Source organism: Diprion similis, chromosome 10, assembly GCF_021155765.1.
Source record: "Diprion similis isolate iyDipSimi1 chromosome 10, iyDipSimi1.1, whole genome shotgun sequence".
In the NCBI taxonomy this organism is placed as follows: Eukaryota; Metazoa; Arthropoda; class Insecta; order Hymenoptera; family Diprionidae; genus Diprion; species Diprion similis.
The window spans coordinates 13,324,126-13,347,566 of NC_060114.1; the positions used below are offsets into that span (position 1 = coordinate 13,324,126).

Consider the following 23,441-nt stretch of genomic DNA (forward strand, 5'->3'; position numbering starts at 1 on the left):
TTATTATTATTATTATTATTGTAGATAAAGAGTGATAATCAGTTACACTGATTGTTTTGTATAGAGAATACAGAAGGAATAATTATAATTGAAAATTTTAGAATGTTTCGTTACTGCTACTATGACCGTAACTCATTACTACTTCAACTACAAATTCAAAGGTTTGCTATGGTTACAATTACGTGTAATTCGTTAGTAACAATTCCACGATTATAAGTTCAGTAAAAAAAAAAAAAAAAAAGATTTGCAATTAAAATCGACTAACGTTTGTTTAAAAATTTAGACTTCACATTATAGTATTTTTAGTTTTACTTTGATTGACTTTTTTGATTATTTATTTTTTTCTTTGTCCAATTATATGTTGTTATGTAAGGAATATGAAAAATGTTTCAAGTGTAAAAGTATTCGAAAATATTGGAAATTTTTTAACAAAATGAAGAAGTCTACGCAAAGCATCACTAATAATAAGAATAAAAAGAGACAGCTCAACGAAAATTTTACCGTGGTTTTGCAAATGAAAGATTTGATGGTCGTCTTCGATAGTTATTTTATTATTTCTGTTATTATTAATTGAGAATGTTGCGTGCCAATGCATTTATCCCCCCCAATTCAGTCTACTAGCCAAGGTGTGACCGGTAAGTGAAAAAAAAAAATTCAACGCTTAAAGCAGGTGTTATTTATTTATAAAGTATGCGGGAGTAGCTACTCAAACGCCTATACATCACAATTATTTGTTTACTTACTTGATTTGTTATTACAAAACCAGCTTATTTGCAATGACAATGACAGTGAAGTCATTAAAAATATACTTCACGCGTGAGATTAATGCACTTTGTCGAGTTTTGAAAACTAAATTCATTAAAGATTTTCCTTGAGGCTTTATCTAAAGTCCTAGATTTTTATACAATCTTTTCTTCATTTTTTTACTGTCACTAAATTTCAACTACCTGTTCAACTTTAAACATAAAAATCAAAACTAAAAATCTGTGTAATATGTATTTTAGGTAAGTATTGTATACATAATAGATTATATTGCGCAACTATTCAACAGAAGAAGACTTTAATATTGATATCATTTAATTATTAATACACAGGTATTACGATGCATTGATCATATTTACGGCGTCGGCAGCTGTTGCCACAGCTCCTCTGCATATTCAGATAATATCAAAGTTCACTACTCGTATACAACAAGTTCATTATGTATAAAATAAACGCGTGGGGCGTATCACTGCAGTCACGATATTACTGTCAGTGTAGGATATTATGTTTAATCTTATTTTTTTCATTTATTTGATAGTTTGCTTGTTTATTTGGTGATAGCGAAACCAACGCGGTTATTTCCCATATCGAACTCTGTGTAATAACGTCCGATGAAAACGTCTCCCAATATCCATAGCGGCCCGTTAGGCGGTGGAATATCAATACCCATAAATCCGCTAAGGCAAATAGTTTTACCGAATTGACTCACCTAGAAAAATAACAAAAGTTGTAATAATATTAATCAATTGATCGAACTATAAAGAGATTAATTATTTTCTCTCGTAGCAAGCGAATATACCACGTCGAAAAACTTTTCTTATTTAAACTCTCGATAGTGTATTATTCATTATAATGTGATATTCGCAATGAAGAAAGAAAAGGGTGAGCAGATGTCAGTTTTCACACTTTTCGCAAAGCTATACACAAAGTTTTGTATTAAATAAAGAAGAAACGAAACGTGGATTCTAAAACTTGATATTTTATGGGAAACAAAATTACCTTCAGAATGTAGTCTTCACCCTTCAGGGTGAAAGTTTTTTGTCCCAGGACAAAACCAATTGTTGGGAGACTCGATATCAGCTTACAATCGACCTGAACACACGAGAATTCGGCATTGAAATAAAAAGTATGTTTATTCGATTACCATAGGCTGAAGAAAAAGAATATTTGTGATATCATGAAACGATTTGTTCTTCCATGAAAATGAATTCAGTTAGGTTATTCGTTATGATTGCCCAATTTTTTTTGTAAAGAATAGAGAAATAGAATACCATAGCTTCCCCAGCTACGAGTGGAGTTGCTCCAATAGCCTTGTTTATAGCTTCAACCTCTTGAACAGGTCCAGCGATCAAGGAAGTTCCCGTATCCGCGATCGCCTCACACCCGTTTTCGCAGAATACTTTGTCTCCTACTTTGACTCTGGAAACATATTATCGTGGGGTGGATTGATAAAAAAAAAAAAAAAAATAATAAGGCAAACGATTCACTTTAGTACACAATAAACAAATTGATCGCGGTCGTTGCAAAATCAAAATATGAGGAAAAATTAGGAAGCTTTTCAATCTGCTAAAAAATCAGTGAATTTTCCATGTCGTATTCACGAAGATTATTATAGATATTTCACCCAGATACGAAAGCAATATCAAAGGATCAGAAATATTGATATTACTTTGTCTCGTCTTCATTTTATTGCAATATCATCGGTTAAACTAGATTTTTCGCAACGAGTTTGGGTAATTTATCGCGACAACAAACAATTTTTCATTTGAATACTCTGTGAAGTCCAGCTTATTTCTAACGTAGATAATCCGGAACAATTCTGAAAGCGTTGACTGAAGGCACGTAACTGAGGGGCAAGAAAATTGTTATTCTGTGATTAAAAATTAATTTATAATAATATCCCATAAGAGAACGTCAGTAATTCAGGACTCTAAAAGTACCTCCAGATCTAATCGGACCTGCGTAAACCTTGCAGTGCTTGCATTCCGATCGTTAGTCAACGCTGAAAATATACCCCGGAAAGAACATTGTACAATCGTGCGTGGTTTTCTATTAATACGTACTTGTCCATTTTGAATTGCCAGTAGGCTTTACGGTCGACTGGAACGTACGTGAAATCACCAGTATAATGTTCGGGATCAGAACCGCCGAGAATCAGTTCGCCACCAAGCTTCTGTGAAGGATCCCTGTGGTATAAACCATGGAATTAACAAATAGATTAAAGAGCAAACAAGGTAATAATATGACGTTTCATGGATCGGGTCATTCAAATTTGGGGGGAAAAACATGAAATAAGACATTTTTGGATGGATAAGTTAAAAAAATCTACCTGATTGTAGACGTAGACATACCTGTTCAAATAGAAGCTGAAAACCGGCTGAGAAATGAGACCCTGATTCAGCATGTTGTTGAAAACAGGCGTCACTCCGTCGACTGAAATTCTTGGATATGCCATTCCTAAAATTCCGTCAAATTTGGCCGCCACAAATGCGAGCCCAGGCTCACTCATGGCTTCGGCAAACGTTTGCTTCTGAACGTTGACATTTCCGAACTGAAACATATTGATAGATTCACGAGAAAAATTAATTCTTGGGGTTAAGATGCAGCAATGCAACATAGGAACAGAACAGTGTATGGAAAAGGAAGTAAAGGAGAATAATAATAGATAATGCGTGTTGAATACTCACGGATACAACATCAGTGGATAAAAATCCGGAGAGACTCCCTGATCCATAGCGAATTTCAAACTTGGTACCATTTGCCTGGTAGGTACTTGATTTCTTGCTATCGTACTTGTTGTGAAGCACTGTAATTCGGCAAGTAAACAAACAAGTAATAACGAAAGTTCGTTTTTCAATCATCAGAAATTATATCAGCCATTTTTTTTTTATAAACTTGTCAATATCATTGGTATTGCATAGATTTGATTTCCAAATAAGGTTGTTGGCGTAAATCTGATCAGATCGTGCGACCAGATTTCAAGATTAAACTTATCGGCGACGACTTGTAACAACTAAAATTAGTTCTGTTTAATTGGCAGATGCTCAAGTAAATAACTATGATGTGTATAAATATACGCAAATACTTTCAACTTTAGTTTTGCAACATTGTTTTTGTTTCTCGTTTGTTTACAACGTGCAAATTAATAGCGTACACATACTTACAGCAAGCTATGTTTGTGTAGTGGCATTTTTTGGAGGGCACCCAGAGGTTGGATGAGCCAGTGTCAAATACGACACTAAACTGTTGGGGTGGGTTGCCAATCGTTATATAGCCGTAATATTGCGCGTCCAAGTAATTTGACAAAGGTTCAGGAGTTGGACCGCCGTACCGTAAACGGATTTGCTGCACTTCAGTACCAACAGATTGAAGCTTCCTTCTAGCACTTTCTGCTTTGTATAAAGGAACCCTGTCGAACAAACAAAAATTATAGAAATGAAAATTACAATTCAAAATTGATTTTCGAACAAATTTCGGCTTCACGAAAAAGAATTCAGTACAACGTATTATGGTTAAAAATTATTCGAATATTAAGGTCAAAAAAGTTTATGGAAATTATAGTGCTTTTATTTTGTTATTTTGATTTGGTGTAGAGTAAAAAATGCAATAAACAACGTCGTTTATAAATAAATATGACCATTGTGAAGTATCGTTTCTGCTTAGAGAGGTCTATAATTATCTGACTTATACAATACAGTTTCCACACAATTACAAAATAAAACATGAGTAATAGATAACAGGGGAGAGAGAACGGGCGCAACCTCTAGAGGTCAATCTAAATAAAGTACACATTCTATATATACATATAATGGCTGATAATATCGGGCAAACAAAATTCCAGAGGATCATTTCATCTACTCAAACATTGACAGCTGATTTAAAAATCTGGCTGCGTCAATACTTGTATTAAATGGAATGCATCAATTTGTAAGCCATGATAGGCAAGTTCGATACCTAATGGGGAACAGAAAACTCATGGATAGATTCACGTTATATTTACTTCAGTCGTCTTCGAGCCTATACCTACAATAAAATGAAGGGTAATTTTTCAATGGAAAATTGCGGTTTAGAAATGAATCATTTGGTTGGGAGGTTTTTTCTTCTCTTTTCTCTCTGCATCAAAGAACAGGACGCGTTCAATTCTGATTCCCGAGTTACATAAAAGCAACAAGTTTCCATTAGAAATCGATAATCCTCAAAATGTGTGCATTTGTATTATTCATATTTTATGACGCGTCAGTTGCACGTGAGTTTTATCGGTGTGTTTCCCAGTTTCCTATCAGTGTTGTAGTTCGGATATATATCCGCCAGGCTGTGTCAAAAATCTAAAGTCAGGTGCCTCGCTATGGCAGATGAAATCCCGTTAACAATGGCCGAGATGATGACTAGAAATATTATACTACGAAAATACAGATATAGCAGGATATGAAATAAAGGTGAAATTGACCTCGAATATCTTTCAGGCGGCCATAGATTACTCCCGATATTTATTTCTAATGGTATTATTCTGTTGTTGATTTACCTGACTAGATCCCCGCTGACAAGGGCAAATGCCGCAGCAATCCATAAAATAATTCGCCACATATCGGCGCCGTTGATGTTGAAAACGTTGATTCGAGTTCACCGCTGACTTGTTGAACAGCGGATCAATTCGCCTACGCGAGAGACAAAACCTCGGTTTAATACCTGCGTCAATGTTGGACGAACGGCAGACGTCGGCGTCAAAACGATGACAAATAATATTGGAAGATCGGCTGTTTCACCCCCCACTTTCTGACGTCGATATCGCAATTCTACCGACTATCGAGATTTCACCGTCTCGACTCTCGCTCGATGCTCTTCGACGCCACTTGATCATGCGCATCGTTCGACACGAGCGAGTCGCTAGTCGCAGCTTTGGCGGGGAATTGAAAATTTGAATTGCTGATCTTCGCTTCGGGTGCGTTCCGAAATTATCTGGCAGCGCTAAAAACAATCTAGGACGAAGACAGATCACTCACGAACTCGGTAGTGCAAAAGAAATAAAAGATCGTTGACAGCACTAAGGGCTAGTATCGGGATGCACCTTTTGATATGTGACACAACGAAATTCAGATATTTCATAAATGTATATTTTATTATTTTTCATGAGTGTAGAAAAACATGCATTATTTAAGAAAAATTAGAAATTTGTATAAAATAAATTTATAATATGGAACTTATGTGCGATTGTATTTATATAAACGTACGTTGACGGAAGAATATAAAGACTGTTACCGCATGGAAAATTTTTGTGACTAGTACTCAGCTGGTAAGTGGGCCTGGGGCCATAAGAAAAAAGCCCTGTTAGCGATTTGGTATCTTCTTTGCTGGTCGGAGCCGTTAACACGCAATCCCATACAACATACAACTGCATGAGGGAGACATTCTTTAAAAATCTTCAGTCACCTATACACATTACGTATTTAAAACCTGGTTTTTCCGATTGTCACTTGAGCGTGGTCGAAATGGTACTCTGTATAAAATTCCATTAAAAATGCTCCGCCTAGTTGCCAAACCGTGTCATCACTCGGTACAAATGGTGATAGACATACTTCCAAACTTTCGTATGTTAGCTGGAAAGTCACAATTATAATGATTAATACAAGATGGTTCGATTGAAGAACTTCATTTGGTATTTCTCACAGTGAAATAAGTAATGGTACAAAAATTAATCTTTCAACTTCACAGACTTTTTTTTCCAGATACTATATACAAATTAAACTTAAATAATAATTTTTCGTTAGATTTCTTATGTTTTTTAAGTGCTTGCGAACCGTCATAGGTTTGAAAATCAAATGAAACATTCATAAAGTTGTAGGGTATACTCACGTGTTGAACATAGTACTTTGAATTGATAGTGAAATTCGTTCCAGCTATTACGATGTCGATCGGTGGTAATTTTGCAAATTCCCTGCAGTTCACCTGATGCAGTGGAGAGTAATACAGCATGCAAAAAAAGGAATACATGTTGATTTGATGTTTATGACACAATCCTAGGCGTTATTTATAGGAGTCAAGAAATTACTGCCGTACGGTTCGGTTAAAATAATATCTACACCATATTACCATGTATCTGTCCATTTTGAATATCGCTGGCACGAATGATCTAGCACCCAGTAGCTCGTTTATGTGCTCAATTTCCTCCCTCGGCCCAGTTATTTCGTTTGTGCTACTATCCAAATGGGTTTCACAGCCATTCTTGCAAAATGGATGAGACTTATTCCTAACGTCTACAACCATTCTGAAAGAATCAAAACAATCCTTATTATCCGTTGACCGTTTATATTAAAGGAGGGAGGTCTGAAAAGTGTTCGACCTACCAAAGATACAGGACATTTTTGTTTTAAATTTATTTTTATTTTTCTACATAATATCCTTGTAAGTCAACACATGTTAAGGTCGGATATTTTTCAGACCATCCATGAATATGCTCAAAATTAGCAAGAAGAAAATTGTTACCGCTCAGGCGGAAAATGAAAAGTAAGTTATGAATAGATGAATTAATATGGAAAGATTTGCTGTGCACTTAATTCACCTGTCCATTTTGATCTTCCAGTACACTTTTTTCCCTATCACGGGAACTGTGATGAGTGTTGATTCATTAACATGCTTTCTGTCAGGTGCTCCCAGTACTAGACGACCGGCTCTTTCTGTAGTCGGATCCCTGGAGTTTTGTATACATTGTTTTTGTATTACTAGTACAATGATGGTTATTGTGGAGTATTTTTGAAACAAAAAATTCGCCATCGCATATCGATAAAATTATTTGCAAGAGTGGGACAAAAGTTCATTATTGTCCGTACATAGAAGCACATCAAAATTAATAGTCGTGTATGTAAAATTCACCTGTTGAAGTAGAATGAAAACATTGGCTCATCGATAAGCTGCTGTTTCAGCAGGTTTGTGAAAAAAGGTGGAGCTTTGATGCGTTTCAAATCCGGAAAACCGAGACCCACGATTCCATCAGCTTTGCTAAGTCCATAAGGAATCCAAGGGATGTGAGTCATCTCGATGAAACTCTGATTCTCTATCGTCAAATGATCAAGCTATTAATTTAAACAAAAAAAACACTGAGTTAAAACGATTAATCAATTCATTGCATGGGGACAAGTGCGAATTGCTCTGGTTGACGTGATATAAGGAATTATTACTTACATCGCACAAAATTTACACGAAAAGGAATAACATAAGACACTTCTTACTCTGAATCTATCCTGGGATACAAAACCTTGAAGATCGTTTGTTGTGTTTCCAGTTGAAAAGGGACTTCCATCTTCTTGATAAGATGAGGATCTACTGCTGTCATATCTCGTGTGAGTCACTATGTTAAACCAAACGTAAATTGGTGGAGAAAGGTCTTGAATTCACTTACATATGTAATAGGAGTCATTCATGTAAAACACATAGTTGGAATATTTTTTGTGCAACGCGTTAATCAAATCGTTATAAATACAATTCAAAACTGATTTGTAACTTATCAGGGTTTTGTACAGGGTGATGAAGGAATATTTAAATGAAATTATTCTTGGTAGAACCATATTCAATTCTTACTGCAGGCTATTTCAAACAATCCACAATGCGCAGAGGGTATCCAGGTGTCTCCCCACATAGTGTTGAATACCACTTTGAAATTTTTGGCCGGACTTCCGATTCGAACTATTCCAAAATACTCTGCCTGTAATATCATGTAATCAAAATAGGAACAAAGAGAAACTCGATGCCTGAAAGCAGTGTACGTTTGTAGAATCGTTTACAAGTGAAATAAAAATACAAGTGATGTAAGTTAGTCTGTTTACTGCATTGCTTTCACTCTTGACATAACAAGTATTGAAACTTATCTGAGATGTTTAAAAGTCGCCAAACAATAAAATACATATTGTGTAAATTTACATTCACAATCATAAGTTGGATACGAAATACGAAGACAGAATATATATGAATTTTTGTTCTAATCACTGGATTGGCCGAAGTGTAATTTTCAATGGGTACACTTACATCCATAAATTTTTGCAGAGGGATCGTATCGTTGTGCCATATTGGATTTGGCTTAGTTTCACTTGCTTTGGTATTTTTTCCGCCTGCTTCATCGCCGACGACTAAACGTTGCCTGTATATTGGTATGCTGCAACAATTTATTCGTTGTAACTAGTTTTAATTCGACATGTTGCAGAAAGAATTGAATCAAAAAAATTAACACGAATGATGATATTAGACAATAGTATATATTTTAACTTACTCAAGGGACCCAGCAATGCACAGACTGATTAATACTGCGGCAATCGCGGCGCAGAAACAAATGTTTCTAGCCATTCTTCGCTTAGATTCGAATGTCAAAATTCGAGCTCTTCACTTTGCAATTAATAGCGATTAAGCAAATTATCTTAAAATTCACATAAAGAATGATCCGTATTTACACCAACTACCGGCAGATCTGACCTGATCGGAATTTCAGATCCAACTGTATCCAACTAAGATGAGCATTGTAGAATGATGACCGTTAATACCCAGTCAATCAAGTCACAATGCGGGGAATCCCAGGGGATGCGATTTTCTTCTTTTTCATCTTCCTAGGGAACTCCCACTTTAGACCATTCCTTATGTCATTGGCTGTAGACTGTTGAAAGACTGTTACCCTGACAGGTTTTTTGTGTACCCTATGGAATTGCGTGTTTAACAGCTTCCGCCGATAAAGAGGTACCGGATTGCTAATGATTGCTAACGCGTCTTATAAGCGCCAGACCCATCCATATCCACTTACCCGCCGAGTAATGATCACGAAAATTTGCTTAGGTTCAAAAACATCGTTCAACCGGAATTAGGGTTTTCATTTTTTGCATCAAACTGCGGATAAAGATTGAAAATCAACACAATAAGCTACGAATCTTTTAAGTAATCCAATTCTGGAGCTGCATATTCTCTGCTACCCTGTTAGCAGGTGCCGTATTTCGATACGTTATATTCCGAATGGCCGCGTATATTCAACCGAATTCTAAAGGGGTTTGAAAGTATAGATGGCTCAAATTAAAACGAACATTTTTTTATTGCCATACTAGAGAACCAGTTTAGTTTTATCTGCAATATATAGTTGAACACATATTGAATTACACAAATATATATATAATATATATATTTATAGTAGTAATAATAATAATAATAATAATATTATCCTGTACATGTACATCTTTTTTGTTTTTTTTTCCGCTTGTTAGGTCAATAATATCTTTATTATTATTATTGTTATCTTCTAAACGTTAGTTAAGATATATTAGAATTATTAGATCATATCGTCGTTTGATTCTACATACTGTATTTATTTTATAAAATCCACCTGTTTCAATATATATATATATTTTTTTTATTCCTTTTTCATATTTTTTGTATCATGCATTTCCTCGTTTTCCTTTTGTTTTTATTTTGGCTTCTTTCTTTCTTTTTGTACGATAATTGTCTAGTCTTTTTGCCGGCTCGAAAACTTCTAGCGAGACGTCACTGGAAGGAAAAAAGTCTAGAGGTAAGCAGTTGGGTTGTTTACAGGTTTGATGCGATTATTATCATTATTATTATTACCTTGTTTATTAGATTTATTTTCGCACTTTACTCTTGCATATTGTCAAAAAATTGTGGCAATATTTTTTTTTAATTCTTTACAGGTCCCCGTGTAGTGATATAAATTTGCAAGGTTTGGAGGGGAGAGGGTTCGGCAAATGTCGTGTTAACATGGGTATATCGCCTTGTGATTTGCTTGTTTTTTTTTTGTTCTTTTTTTTCACGTTTAACTAGCGTTTCAAAACAACGAAAATTTTCTAAGTCGACACAGATAGACACGTTCTACTACTTTAGAAATTAAATTTATAATATATTAATTGTTTGCGCAGCAACTGCTGTCTGCAAAACGTAATATTATTCGTCTATTAACTACCGTTAAAATATTATTCAATATAATACGTTTAAAATAATATAAATGCAGCCATCGCACCTTTTGGGACTTAAATGTCATACAGGTGTAATGCGGTAGTTATTTATGCAATGTTTTTTATGCAATATTTTTTTTTACCTCTCATTTTTTAAATGCAACCGGTATGAATGTAATTTTTTACAAGCCGAAATATAAATGTTACAACTTGTCGAGTAGCTTGCAGTATGAAATTTAATGAACGCTGATTTCGGCAAAATAGAAGAAAAAAGAAACAACTTCGACCCGCGCATTGTTAAGAGTTCGTTAAGGGTCATTCTTTTTTTGTATTAAATATACATACATTATTATTATCGTTGTTAAGATAGATTGATATCTAATAATTTTGCTCTAGCTCTTTCTTCGTGTACAATATGATGAGAATAACAAACATAATGATAAAATTAGTAATAATTATAATAATGTAATTTACCTTCATATTAAACTACCAAATACTGAGATTATGATGCATCTTTTGTTTATAGTTTCGCGGCCATATCAAGAAAGCTATGTTAGACTGACCCGAAACGATGGCCCATAAATGAATTTGTTACTATAAAAATTTTGTTACTGATATAGTAAAACGAGCGACCGATGCTCGAGCAAGAAAACAACCCAATGTGTCATTTTTAGCCTTCAATGTGTAGCTGAAATTTTTGAAATATTTCCATTCTTTTATGCCTACACATATTTGATTGAATTTGCACGGCACACTGGCACCTAGTTCAATGGTAAAAGAAAAAGAAAAGAAAAAAAACCAGACAAAATTTTTACGATGGTAGATGTACAGAGAAAGAAAAAACACAAAATTAACGCGATGGTTGGATTTTAAACGTGACTTTGATGAAGAAGGAGAAAAAGGGAAGAGAATATTCCAAAGCATGGACTGGAGATTGTGATTTTCAGCGTACAGCATGATTTGTTGAATCTAATTTATCATCGTAGGAATTTGCTTAATTTTGCAAACGAAAATAGAACTAATTCTCTTCTCGCAAAGAGATTAGCATTATGCGATATGGACGTGTGTAATAATACGGAGTAAGGATGGTATTCACCTCGAAGAATAAAAGAAATTCTCGTGTAAAAGTTTATTAATTAAAGAGAAAGAGATGTCTACAGATTGTTTTGCAACACAAAAAATCGTAGTTAGAAATGCTTCTGAAAAATGTCTTCGAAAGCGCGACATACGCGTGTCGAAAAGTTCAATTTTCGAGCAACGCGTTGCGTTTCGGAAATGATTCTTAGACAGTCGCAAATTTAAAAAACGTATACCATAGAACATCGTACGAGTCTTGGAATACGATTTTCAAAACGACATAATTTGAAAATCATTTTTCAGACCGACTCGGGTTTAGAACGTCATATTTTTTCTTCCACAAACCACGATTTTTACTAGACACAAAATAACCTATACACGTATTTCAACTTAGATAACTTGTTCACTCCAAATTTTCTCTGACCGTTGACCGACTTTCCAGTTTTCAATTCTCTGAGATAATTAAATAATATGAAATAGAAGAGAGAAAAATCTCGGGAAGAAAACGCAAGCATTCAAGCGTCAGCTAACGGAACTTTTCCTTCGCAAAGTGATACTCTTTACGTCGTTCGTCGGTAATTTACAATCTAATACCAGGATGAAACAGGTTGCATAAAAGAAAACGAAAGAGTGGCAAGGAAGTCGTGGTAGAAACGACGTAGGTCAGGAATAGTTGAGTATCTGATAATGTATATGTATAATGAAAGTGAGTGTAAGCCATACACAGAAAACCGTCAATTTCTCCGCTCTTTCTCCCTCTCTTGTCATAAAGTCGTCACGTTATAATGCACATACACACGCTCATCATGTCACTCGGCACGAATATATAATATAACGCAATTTAAAATAATTATAATCATAATAATAAAGGTAGTAGTAGTAGTAGTAGTAGTAATAATAATAATAATAATAATGTAGTACATGTATATCATTCATTTAAATCAGAACGAGTTTTTCGTTGTTTTTTTTTCCATCTTCAAGTTTTACGACACGATTAATGGTAAAACAAGTGGTAGAGGTACACATTTACTCTCCTATCTTTCCTTTAGTGGTTCATTTTAATAACCTTATTTTACTTAATTTACTTAATTCTTTTTCATTATGTTCATTCTTTTTTGTTATTTGTGTACGTTTTTGTTAAACATATATATATATATATATTTTTCTTTCTGTTGCTTGTTTTCCTTCTTCTTGTCCTGTCGAGTGAACTGTTGGCTGGGTATTATTATTATTATTTTACTTTTAGTTTAAAGGGTTGGTTTTGTTTTTCTCCTTGTTTTTCTTTTGTAAGTTTATATCGGGAGGAGGATGAGGATTAAAATTAAGCAGCCGCCTCCGCTTCTCCGCCGTTGTTTTCCGCCTCCGGACTCTTATCCTCCAGTTTTGCTTTCTTCTCAGGGCTCGCACCTTCCGCCGGTGATCCGTCGACCGCGTCTGCGGACACCGTCGATTTCCTCTTTATGCAACAGGCGTCCACGGGCGCATCTGAAAATAATTGAACGTAATTTCATTATTGGTGTATAAAAAAAACGGTGCTCAATATCGTACAAAAAATAAATTCATTTGCTCATCTCTCGTTATAAATATAGATACCCTCAGAACATATTCCTCAATATTTCTTCGATAATTTTTTTCCCGTATAATGCCATGGGTGAAAAACATATATGTATACATTAACTGTTTGAACAGCTGAACTGAAATGTTTCTTTTTCGATCTTCCCCCTACATCCATCATTGTGGTACGAGTTAGTTATAAATAAATATCGTTCAGTTTAAAATTGAAATACTTGACAACGAATTGTATTAAATAATCACCTGTGGAATCACCGTTCTCCGTTGACTCGGGCTCCTTGCTGTCCTCTGCCTCTTCTTTCTCCTCGTTTGACCCATTTTCTTTTGCCTCCTTGGCGTCACCGTTTTCAGATGCTTTCGAGTCCTCGTCGACGTCCTCTACGACCTTCTTCTCCTCCTCCACAACCTTCTTCTCAGGAGTGGCGACAGTCTTCGTTTCCCTTCGGATACCGCGAAAAAAAAAGGAAAAAAAGGGGACAAAAAGAAATACGGATCAGTATGGCAGAAATGATTTAACGTGCATATTAAGAGCTATGTAGAGGGTTTCGGCGAACATTAAATAGTTCATTTGGTCATTATATTATCATCTCTGAGCCAAAAATCATGTTCAGAATAAAAGAAAAATTATAATGATTGGAATTCAAGGGTATGGAATGCTTTGGTTTGTTTCTTATTCTTCTTCTTCTTCAGGAGTCTCGGCATTCCCTCATCTCCTGAGGAGAATACCAGGAGGAATGGATATGTGGTCAAGGAATAATACAAGTGAGTCTAGAGGAGAGAAGTTATTTGTCACGAAGCTTTGTTGAGAAGGGACAAAGTTAAAGTTAAATATATATACATATATACATATATGTACATACATAGGACAAGATAATCGATAGATGAATTCGATAATTGTTGTTTTTATGGAGAGGATTGACAACCACGGTCGTGTATAACGGTTAATATTGCGAGATATGTAAAATGCCCGGATTAAACGTAAGAATTAGTGAGAACCTCTGCTCCGCCGACACCGACTGCCTAGCGACGTAAATATGCAACACGTATGCGTTCGTTCGAACACAGAACCATGCACACATACCGTTGTCGGTAAAATAATGACCGGACTTATATTATTATGATCGTTATTATTATAAGGAAGTATATTCACATCGTTTCAGAACCTAAAACTTCGCTTTCCGTGCCGGTTCTTCGTCAGTTCCCCTTGCATCGTGGATTTCGAATTTAAATTCATACGCGTTCGCGCTAATCGGAAAGAGATTGCAAAAGTTCGAAGGGGAAAAGACTGAGATAAAAAAAACGAGTGCAACTACATGAATAATTACACCCACGATAATGCCTTACTTAAGATACTTTGACACGCTTATCCAGATACTTTCATGGTCAATTATGCGGCAATGCAACGTATAATGAAAAGAAAAAATGCAGATGTTTTTACTCGTTTTTCAGTCTATTTTGGACAACGACAGTCGGATAAAATACGAGACCGTTGTTCAATTTGCAAAGCAGTTTTACACGCATGGACGACGAATTTTAACACTCGTTCAGTTCTTTTTTCGTATACCGAGAGTTTTTACTGGATTGAAATAAATATATCCAGCCTCACGGGGCAAAGTAAATAAAATAACTCGCGGCTGTGTGTAGGGAAGTGGGGAAGAATTTTTTTTATACCTTGTCGGTATGTAGTTGGCACGACTGTTAAAATCGTAACTATATTCAAGGCGACGAAAAAAACTCGGAAACCAAGTGTTTTCCGATACTTTTGGCGGAGTCTTTACCTGCCGGCAATTTTACCTACCCTTTTACCTATTTCGTACGCCACGCTTGCGCAGTAGAGAATTACGCTACAGGCAGTCGGTAAACTTCTCACAGATTCTATTAAGACCGAAGAAATAGCCATCGCCAATACAGGGATACGCAACGTTTATGTGTACGTACATTCGCATACTATGAAAGACGTGAACGTTAATATTAAACATTGCCGCGCGGCTCGCCACGCGATCATGGCCGTTGCACTGCGCGAACTTCAAAATGTTAATCTAACACAATCTCGGTTTCATCTCGTGTTTCTTTTTAACTCGATAACTTGATTGCGCAAGATCTAAAACTATAGAAATGGGTAAAAAAAAAAGGTAAATATTTTTTAAGCCATCCAAACTCCGTCGAATGAATTGCATTATTTGTACCTATGTACGGATGAATTGGATCTCTCGTGTTCAACATAATTGATGGGTTGGTTTATTCAGAGAGATGTGACTCAGCGGTATCGAGTACTCAAGTTTTCGAATCTACGATCACGACATGATACTCGTTTACGCCTGCAGATAATTTAAAACCTAAATATCCCCGTTCATCAATCCTCAATCCAGCAAATTTTCCTCAAAAGCGAATAACTCGTTGAAATGAAGCGGTATGCCGGCAGTCTGCGAAAACGGATTTAGAATTCTCCGTCCAACCCGCAATCACCGAAATCGGCTTTCGATAATTCGATAAATCAGAATCGGTCGTGGGTCGGAGGTTCGACCTTTTTCAATTTACCGGGCTCACGTGAACCCGGCGAGCGGCGTAAGTCCAGCAATAGCCGACATACATACAAACATCCGATTCATTCATTCGTTTGGTTGATTTATTGCGTGCAGTACATCGCACACTTGCGCCTGCGTTCATACGCACACGGCTGTGTGTGTAACGCGATTCAAGTCGTTCGGCGAAGAACGCGAATTACGGTAGTCGAACGCGTGGGAAAGATCCCGAGAGGATCGGAAAAGGACGGGGAACTCCCGACGGCAGCGCCACGCCGCTAAGCGTCAGTTGCGGCGATCAGTAGAACTCGACTCCGCCCGCCCCTTCTAGCCTCATTCCCCTACCCATGGCTGTTCCTGGCGCTGCCCCCGGCCGACCCGTGCCGACCGGCGGAACGCGGCAAACGATAGAGAAGTTCACGGCACTCACACAGAGATACCTTGTAGCCTGCCGGCACACAACAAAGCATAGAACATGTAAACCGACGTGCGCACGGTTCGATTCCGTCTTCATCGTTCGGCCGCGTTGTTGCGTGGAGAATAAACAATAAACGGAAATGAGGGAGAACAGCGGAGAAATAGAATTTAGGAAAGAGAATATACATATAAGGTTACACGTGGGGCGGTTATTTGTAAACAGTTTGTATCGGTTGGATGTACAGAATTGTATTCTTGTATCACGAGCCGGTATACATATTCTGGAAAGAAAGTGACGGTTATTGACAATGTCGTTATGATTATTCGAACACCTATTCAACGTTTAAGGACAATTTATCGCCAGCAGCGTCGCTGCCGTACGATCGGCGATTCTTTGCAGGTATGGATGTAGCGTCGTCTACACCTACACAATACGCACGAAACGCTTTTGAAAGCGACAGCCGACACATAGAGAAGAAACAACGATCGATAGAACGGAGAGCGTCGCGTTCATTGCCGCGGTGTGTGCATGTATTTGTCATATACAGTGTCGGCATGGGTACATCCTACCGCAGGCACGCTTCACGACACTGTACCATGGCGTATAGTGTAGTGGATGTAAGTAGAGTCTAGGGCAGTACAGTCGGTGGCGAAAAGACGGTTGGTCCGCTTACGCAGGCCGCACCGACTGCACTGAGAGATGTCGGTGTTTATAAATAAATAAACATCGACGTATGAAATGTTCGCTGGAGAGGCGCGAACGACGCGATCAGCCGGATCACGCAAAAAGTGACTTATTCGTCATGGAATAGTTTTTTTAACCGCTCACCTCCACGGCGTTATTGCGAAAGCATGGTTACCCGAAAGGCGGGAGAAAGACAAACTAGCGAAGATGGATACGCGGACGAACGCGCCGCCATTAACACGTGGGAAAGGATGATTGTACGTGAATTTATAGCGAGATAATCTTCCCCGAAAGAGGTGTAGAAGTGAAGAATAAGAATTCAATTCGATCCGAGTTCCTCGCTTCGGCGTTACCGCGCAAGGGCGGCGTGGATATTTCCCCGCGCTTCACTCCGCCGACTACCTGCAAGCTCTCTCTTCCCTCCCCGCCGCTTAACGGCCGCCGCCGGTGAGAGAGGGTGGAAAATAACGGAGGGAAAATAACGAATTAGATGTCGAAATTGACGGGAGGGACGAAGGAATATATAACGAAAGTACGGGAAGCATAAGCGGCTATGTTTTGTACGGGGTCTTATATTTGTACGACAGAAAAGTTGGAAAAAAAACACACACACACACATAAACACGTACAGGCAACTCGCCGTGTCCATGGATTTGGATATATCTAGCAATGTGCACAATATACTAACTTGGTATCAACAGCGGCGGTATCGGCCATGATGAGTTTTCCTTTGAAATGTACTTTCAATTAACACAAATCGTCGATAGGTTAAATAAAAGTGTTGCTAGGTCACAAACGCGTTGAAGACACTGAGTGAGCTCCGCTTGCTTGACACACTAGAATCCCGGTCACTCCGCTGCCGCGTACTGACGCGCAAATGGCAGAGAGAGACACGGTCGCGTCCCCCGGCCGGGCGGCCTTCAAACGGCTTCCTTTCCCGCTCGATTCCAGATGGCGCCTCGGTCCACGCTTCTCCCCCCACGGCGCTGCGGTTCGACCAATGGGCGAGCCGCTATCGAGGGATAAAAATTTTGTACTTTTCCGGTTGCACAGGGCCGCGAATCGTTTGAACAACTAATACCGGCGATATTACACCCCCGGAATAGAGTATCAGCCGGTTATTTTATTACGAATTTATCAGAGGCCGATTTTTCCACCGCGTCGCTCGTTCGCCAATTGCAATCGCTCGGCGGAAACGGGGTGGGGAATTTCGGAGAGTTCTAGAAGTTTCGCGCACCGCGCTGCCGCTTCTTCCGGTCGGTTGCTTGGTTCGTCCATTCGTTCGTTGGTTCGTTCGTTCGTTCGTTCGTTCGTTCGTTCATTCGTTGATTGGTAGGTAGGTAGGTATGCTACGGACTAAAACCAGACGTGCCACGCTGTGCGTGCCATCCTATGCCGTGCCAAGCCAAGGTGTAAGGCACCGCGAGGTCGACGGCTTCCACCCAGGCTTCGCTCCTCCCTATAATGCGATTCTCGTAACTCTTTGTCACGGAATGCTGATCTTTTATGTATCTAATGCACTACGTGTACAACGCCGATGAGAGCTTGTCGTTATTATTATTATTATCATCATCATCGTCGTACCGAGGAGCGTGGTATCATTCACCGCGAAATTTACGTGGCTTGAGTTTACGTGGACCGTGAATCTGACTGGATTCTCGGAGAACGTAGTCACCCAGGCGTTGAAACACTGTTTCTATAACAATTTTACAACCATCCAGACTGCTGACGATCATTTAAAATATCGAATCCCAGGACCGTTTCAAATTCAAAATTTCAGCTCAAATCTTCCGCGCTCTTTCAAACTCGATGCAAGGGTCAACAGACGCATTATACATATACGGCATACGTATAACGTGATATCGACGTGAAACGTGTGGAAAATTCAAGCTGCGTAACGTACGTAAGTCACTATATAGATATGCGTGCGTGAGGCGCACGCGCGAATTCGGCCGGATATAGATCGATACCATTAGGTTATTTTAACGGAAAGAGTACGTAATGAGCGTTAAAACCAATGCTACGTGTTGCTGCCGGTTCTCGAATAAATGGTATGGCTGGAGGGGGGGTTATGTGGTGATGCATACGTCAATTACTTACAAGCACCAAACGCAAGAATTGAAGGTGACTAATATAAATTTGGCGAATTTGAAAGGAGTTTCGAATCGTCGTTCCTACCTGAGTCAATCTATAACGCAACTGCGGTTTTTTCTATGCTTTTTTTCTTCTTATGTGTTATTTTATTCGAAGTTACGACCGAATCGGCCACCGAATTTCACCACGAATTGCTCGTTAATTCAAATTTGTCACAATTCGAATACCGTTGCCATGTACGAATCGCGTGCAACGACGTCATCGCACCGCAAAATACCAATATAAAGCAATTCAGTAACAGCCGGTGTAAAAATTTTGTAAAATAAGTCCCGCGAACTCAGATCCTTAGCTTCTGCTCCTTCGTATTCCGCTCTCGCTTTCTCTTCAAATAATCCGATTCTTTTTTTTTTTTATATATTATTTGTATATTTATAGACGCAGCTGCGTATGCGTACTGTACCGTACCTGCGCATCGAAAAAAATTCAAATTCTCGCAACAGCTACAAGAAACTTCTGCGATAACCATTGACGCTGCAACATTCATATTCGTTTAATTACAGAACATATTCCTACTTTCTCGTTACTCCTCTCCTTTTCATACTATGTGACCAGTTGAGCTAACCAACCGCCGCGCTCCAAAGTTTATCTAATCTTTATTTGCTTATCCGGCATAATACAGCACACGGGTGTAATATTCACGTATCGCTCGTTCGTATCTTAGCTGGAAATAAAGAAATGAAAACCAGTTCAGCGGTATAAAAAAGCTCGGGTGTTACCTCATTGTTGCACCTTCACAGCCCGCATTGGAATTTCCATTCTTATCGTCAAACACTAACATTGTATTCATTTATCTATCTGTCTAATATATCAATATACTGATTCATTACTTTTATGATTCCCGTCGAATACCCCCCCCCTGCCCCCCTCGCTTACCGTACAGGTCGGGCAATCTAAAGATGACCTTAAAGCTGAATTGAAAATAAAAAATTTTCCAACCGATAACGAGGACCCGTTAGTGTTCCAGTTTATTTTTTTTTTAAGTTAAATTAACGCCCACGATTGCTCCAACAGTCTCCAATAATAAATTTTCCTGCGGCTCGTGGATTCTTCACCCGCTTCTTACCCGTGTGAGAATCAAGTCCGTGCACACGAACACAATTGCGCAACTCTCGGATACCTTCGTCTTTCTCCGTTGCAGTTTCGGCGCGACGCCATATTCGAAGCTAACCGGCGCCGATCCGGCCGACTCGGCATCATCGCGTATGCCGCATGCAGTACCAACATTAAACTTACCTGCTTACGCCCGACAACGAGCTGTGGGAATTCGACTGGACTTGCCGAGCGCCGTCGCGGGTTGCGGCCCGCGCTGTCCGTCTTGATTCCATAAACCGGAGTAGAGTAGAGCTATAAGGTATGCTCACGAGTAGTCGGTACGGTTTATTTTCGAGATTGCGCCGCATAGATTGTCTCATATTCTGAAATACGCCGCTGAGTCATTACGAGAATGAGTGTCGGCGACCGGTCAACACAAATCTCAATTTCTGCTGTATCAACATTTCGAATTGCACAAGTAAATCGCGTCAGTCCTTTTTCGTGTTTTTTTTTTTTTTTTTTTTTTTTTAATCTATTCGAATTCCCTGACAGCCCAATTTTCACCGTTGTACTGGATTTGCGAATATATATATTAGTTACTGTAAGATTTTGTTGTTGCACCTATTTTAGATATTAAATTAATCAATAACATGCTTTGGAGTAATTCGACTTGGGTCAAATAGATGAATTTCAATATGCAAAAATATTATAATAATGACAACGAATTTTAAACTATATTTATACGTATGCATAAAAAGTTACATTACGTCCCCTTAGCACGTGTGGATCGTCCTTCCTTTTTTGTTTCATTGTTTTTTGAGGATCTTAAGCACGTGCTACCAGTCAACACGTTATCACACATATACACGTGTGTAGGGATACGTATACATATATATACACATACGTACATAACCTACACGCATATGCGTACGTATATAATACTTGAGAACCTACGTGAGTGAGATATTTTAGCTAAGTACAACTTGAGTGCTGCAGCTGCGTTGGGACATCGGCGTTGCAGGTGACGACTTGGGCCAAGCTGCAGATGGCCGTTCTTCTTAAGATTCTTGTCTTCCTGTTCTTGTACCAGTCATCCTTCGACTCGTTCGGTCTATATGTATTTATGATCGGACGAAAAAAATATTTATTCAACATTTGTAAGTTTAGTGGAACGAAGAAATAAAAATGAAAAAGCCTGAGCTTATACTCTTGGTAACCTTTTGAACGTCAATATGTCAAACCCTTTTACAACCAGTGAGAAATGCTCGCTGCAAAACGTTGAAGAAATTGCGAAAGCACAGAGGTAAGGAGATTAGGAACGCCGGGTGAATATCACGACTCAAAAAACATAAGAATAGTTCGGATGCGACGCGAGGTGGCGCCACGTATCAGCATTCAGCAAGACTGACCATTTTATAAAATTTATGAAATGTTTGGAATAAATGAAAATTCCAATTGACAAAGAAATATCGAGATTATTTTCATGCCTAGAACTTGAAATTCCTAACTCCTAAATATTCTTTCTACAAACTTGTAAAATGCACGGTGTGTTGCAGGCTTACTGAAATTTTATTCCTCGCTCGTTGAATGCGTAATTTTAATAGTAACAGAAGCTGGCACCGTGCGCGTATAAACATGCACATGCTATATTCACACATTAGCACACGTGCCCCGGTGCACGGATGTGAGCTATTCTTGGTTTGCAGCGGAGACGCGGTTACCTAGATTATAATTTGGGCCGATGTGAAAAGCGTTGATACGTATATGATTGCGGATAGCGTAATTCACTCGGAGGGCCGTCATCCTCGTCGTCGTCGCCGTAGTTTTCGACGGAAGGAAAAACCCTCTCCGCGCTTCGGTGACGCAGCGAGTTCCTTGGCCCCGCACCTTTGCTCTTATGGTATATCACGTATGTACGCATGTATGTACGTACGACTGGAAATATTCCGTAACAGCGCGCAAAAGGAGATATACCGGCAATAATGATACGGTCATTTTGTATAACTGTATAGCAATGCCGTATATGGCTGCGGACCCTTCACCTGGAGGGACTGAATGCCTCAAGCAGCGTAACTTCCGATTAGGAATGCTATTATGCGTAAATTATTGATCTCTCGATAGTTAAGCCTTCGTCGATCTATTTGTGCATTATACGTGGAAAGCCATATTTTTCTGATTAATATGAAAGGGACAAAATCACCCGCATTTTATTTAGTGAAGCAGTAATGTGAAAAGTAAACAATTAACATAATATTACTCTGGATGTAACGTATAATATTACAAGAAAAATACATTGTAAGGTAGCATAATATTTATCACCTAAACCGCATTCTTCAAGCGTAATTAATTTTTAACGTCAGGTGCTACTGCGATTTAATTGGCTCGTTACTCGCCTATATTTTCAGTATCCGGTTCTTGTTCGAGACTACTTTGAAATTTTCAACGCCCAAACCGATCCTGGAGTTGATATAGTGCGCAATATTATTTCAGGAATGCTTCATAACGTGTATTAATTAATCCGTAATGCTTAAAAGAAGTGAAAACTTTCAGGCACAAAGCCGCTATGCGTATACGTAATACGTGTAATATAAATATGCGCCGTCGACAGGCTATAATAAAAAATCAAAGTAGGGCAAAAATGTACGGCGAAGGAAATTCAAGCCGTCTAGATTACCAAATTCAAGTCATAAAGTAAAAATGCTGCAACACTGCGCGCATAAAGCGCCATTTAAAAGGAATTTGACAAGTGAATGTCACGAACATGTTTATTCGGTCCAACAGTTTGTACAATCTATGGCTGAAAGCGAAAAACCCGGCCAAGCTAAATAGTAGAGATTACACCGCGCGTCTTGAGACACCCACATTCGTTGCTTTCGGAGTTGGGAAGTGAAGTTGATCGCGGAAGCGCGTGTGCGTGCGACTTAATCGTCCAACGACACCTATTGTATGTACCTGTAATGGCGTTTCGACGAGCCTTGAACACGACCCCTGCGATATTGTAAAACAAGCCGGTCGCTGATCGGCCAAGATCCTACGAGCAGCCGTCGTTTCAGTCCGAACCGAATTTCCCCGTAAGTTTTCGTGTTTGTCTTGTTTTATCTAGAAAAAAACACCGGCTCCAATCGTTCCACTCGTCGATCAGACCTGTGTAAACATGATCGAGTAAAGAGTAGGTAATGTAATATCCTGCAATTATTCGGTGCAACAGTTCGCAGTGTGTATGTATGTACGATACAATCTATGACAAAGAATTACGTAGATGGTACAGGTGGCGAGATTCAGTTAAAA

At 38.5% G+C, this 23,441-nt stretch overlaps 3 protein-coding genes across 3 annotated transcripts; all 3 read right to left on the reverse strand.

The window, feature by feature from the left end:
- Positions 1-1,059: 1,059 nt before the first annotated feature.
- Positions 1,060-5,511, reverse strand: LOC124411513 (lysosomal aspartic protease-like). The gene is made up of 8 exons (XM_046890664.1): positions 5,285-5,511; positions 3,927-4,171; positions 3,450-3,568; positions 3,114-3,313; positions 2,826-2,948; positions 2,034-2,181; positions 1,762-1,854; positions 1,060-1,471 (listed from the first exon to the last, which is right to left on the reverse strand). Exons 1-8 carry the CDS (start codon positions 5,344-5,346, stop codon positions 1,310-1,312), a joined length of 1,152 nt encoding a protein of 383 aa, XP_046746620.1. The 5' UTR covers positions 5,347-5,511; the 3' UTR covers positions 1,060-1,309.
- A 542-nt stretch (positions 5,512-6,053) lies between these two features.
- Positions 6,054-9,163, reverse strand: LOC124411512 (cathepsin D-like). Its single transcript, XM_046890663.1, has 9 exons — positions 9,020-9,163; positions 8,779-8,905; positions 8,335-8,458; positions 7,986-8,104; positions 7,630-7,829; positions 7,319-7,447; positions 6,850-7,024; positions 6,613-6,705; positions 6,054-6,356 (listed from the first exon to the last, which is right to left on the reverse strand). Exons 1-9 carry the CDS (start codon positions 9,091-9,093, stop codon positions 6,207-6,209), a joined length of 1,191 nt encoding a protein of 396 aa, XP_046746619.1. The 5' UTR covers positions 9,094-9,163; the 3' UTR covers positions 6,054-6,206.
- Positions 9,164-9,985: 822 nt separating this feature from the next.
- LOC124411522 lies at positions 9,986-17,851 on the reverse strand. The gene is made up of 3 exons (XM_046890673.1): positions 17,656-17,851; positions 13,587-13,783; positions 9,986-13,256 (listed from the first exon to the last, which is right to left on the reverse strand). The coding sequence occupies exons 1-3, from the start codon at positions 17,682-17,684 to the stop codon at positions 13,093-13,095; spliced, it is 390 nt and encodes a 129-aa protein (XP_046746629.1). The 5' UTR covers positions 17,685-17,851; the 3' UTR covers positions 9,986-13,092.
- Positions 17,852-23,441: the final 5,590 nt, after the last annotated feature.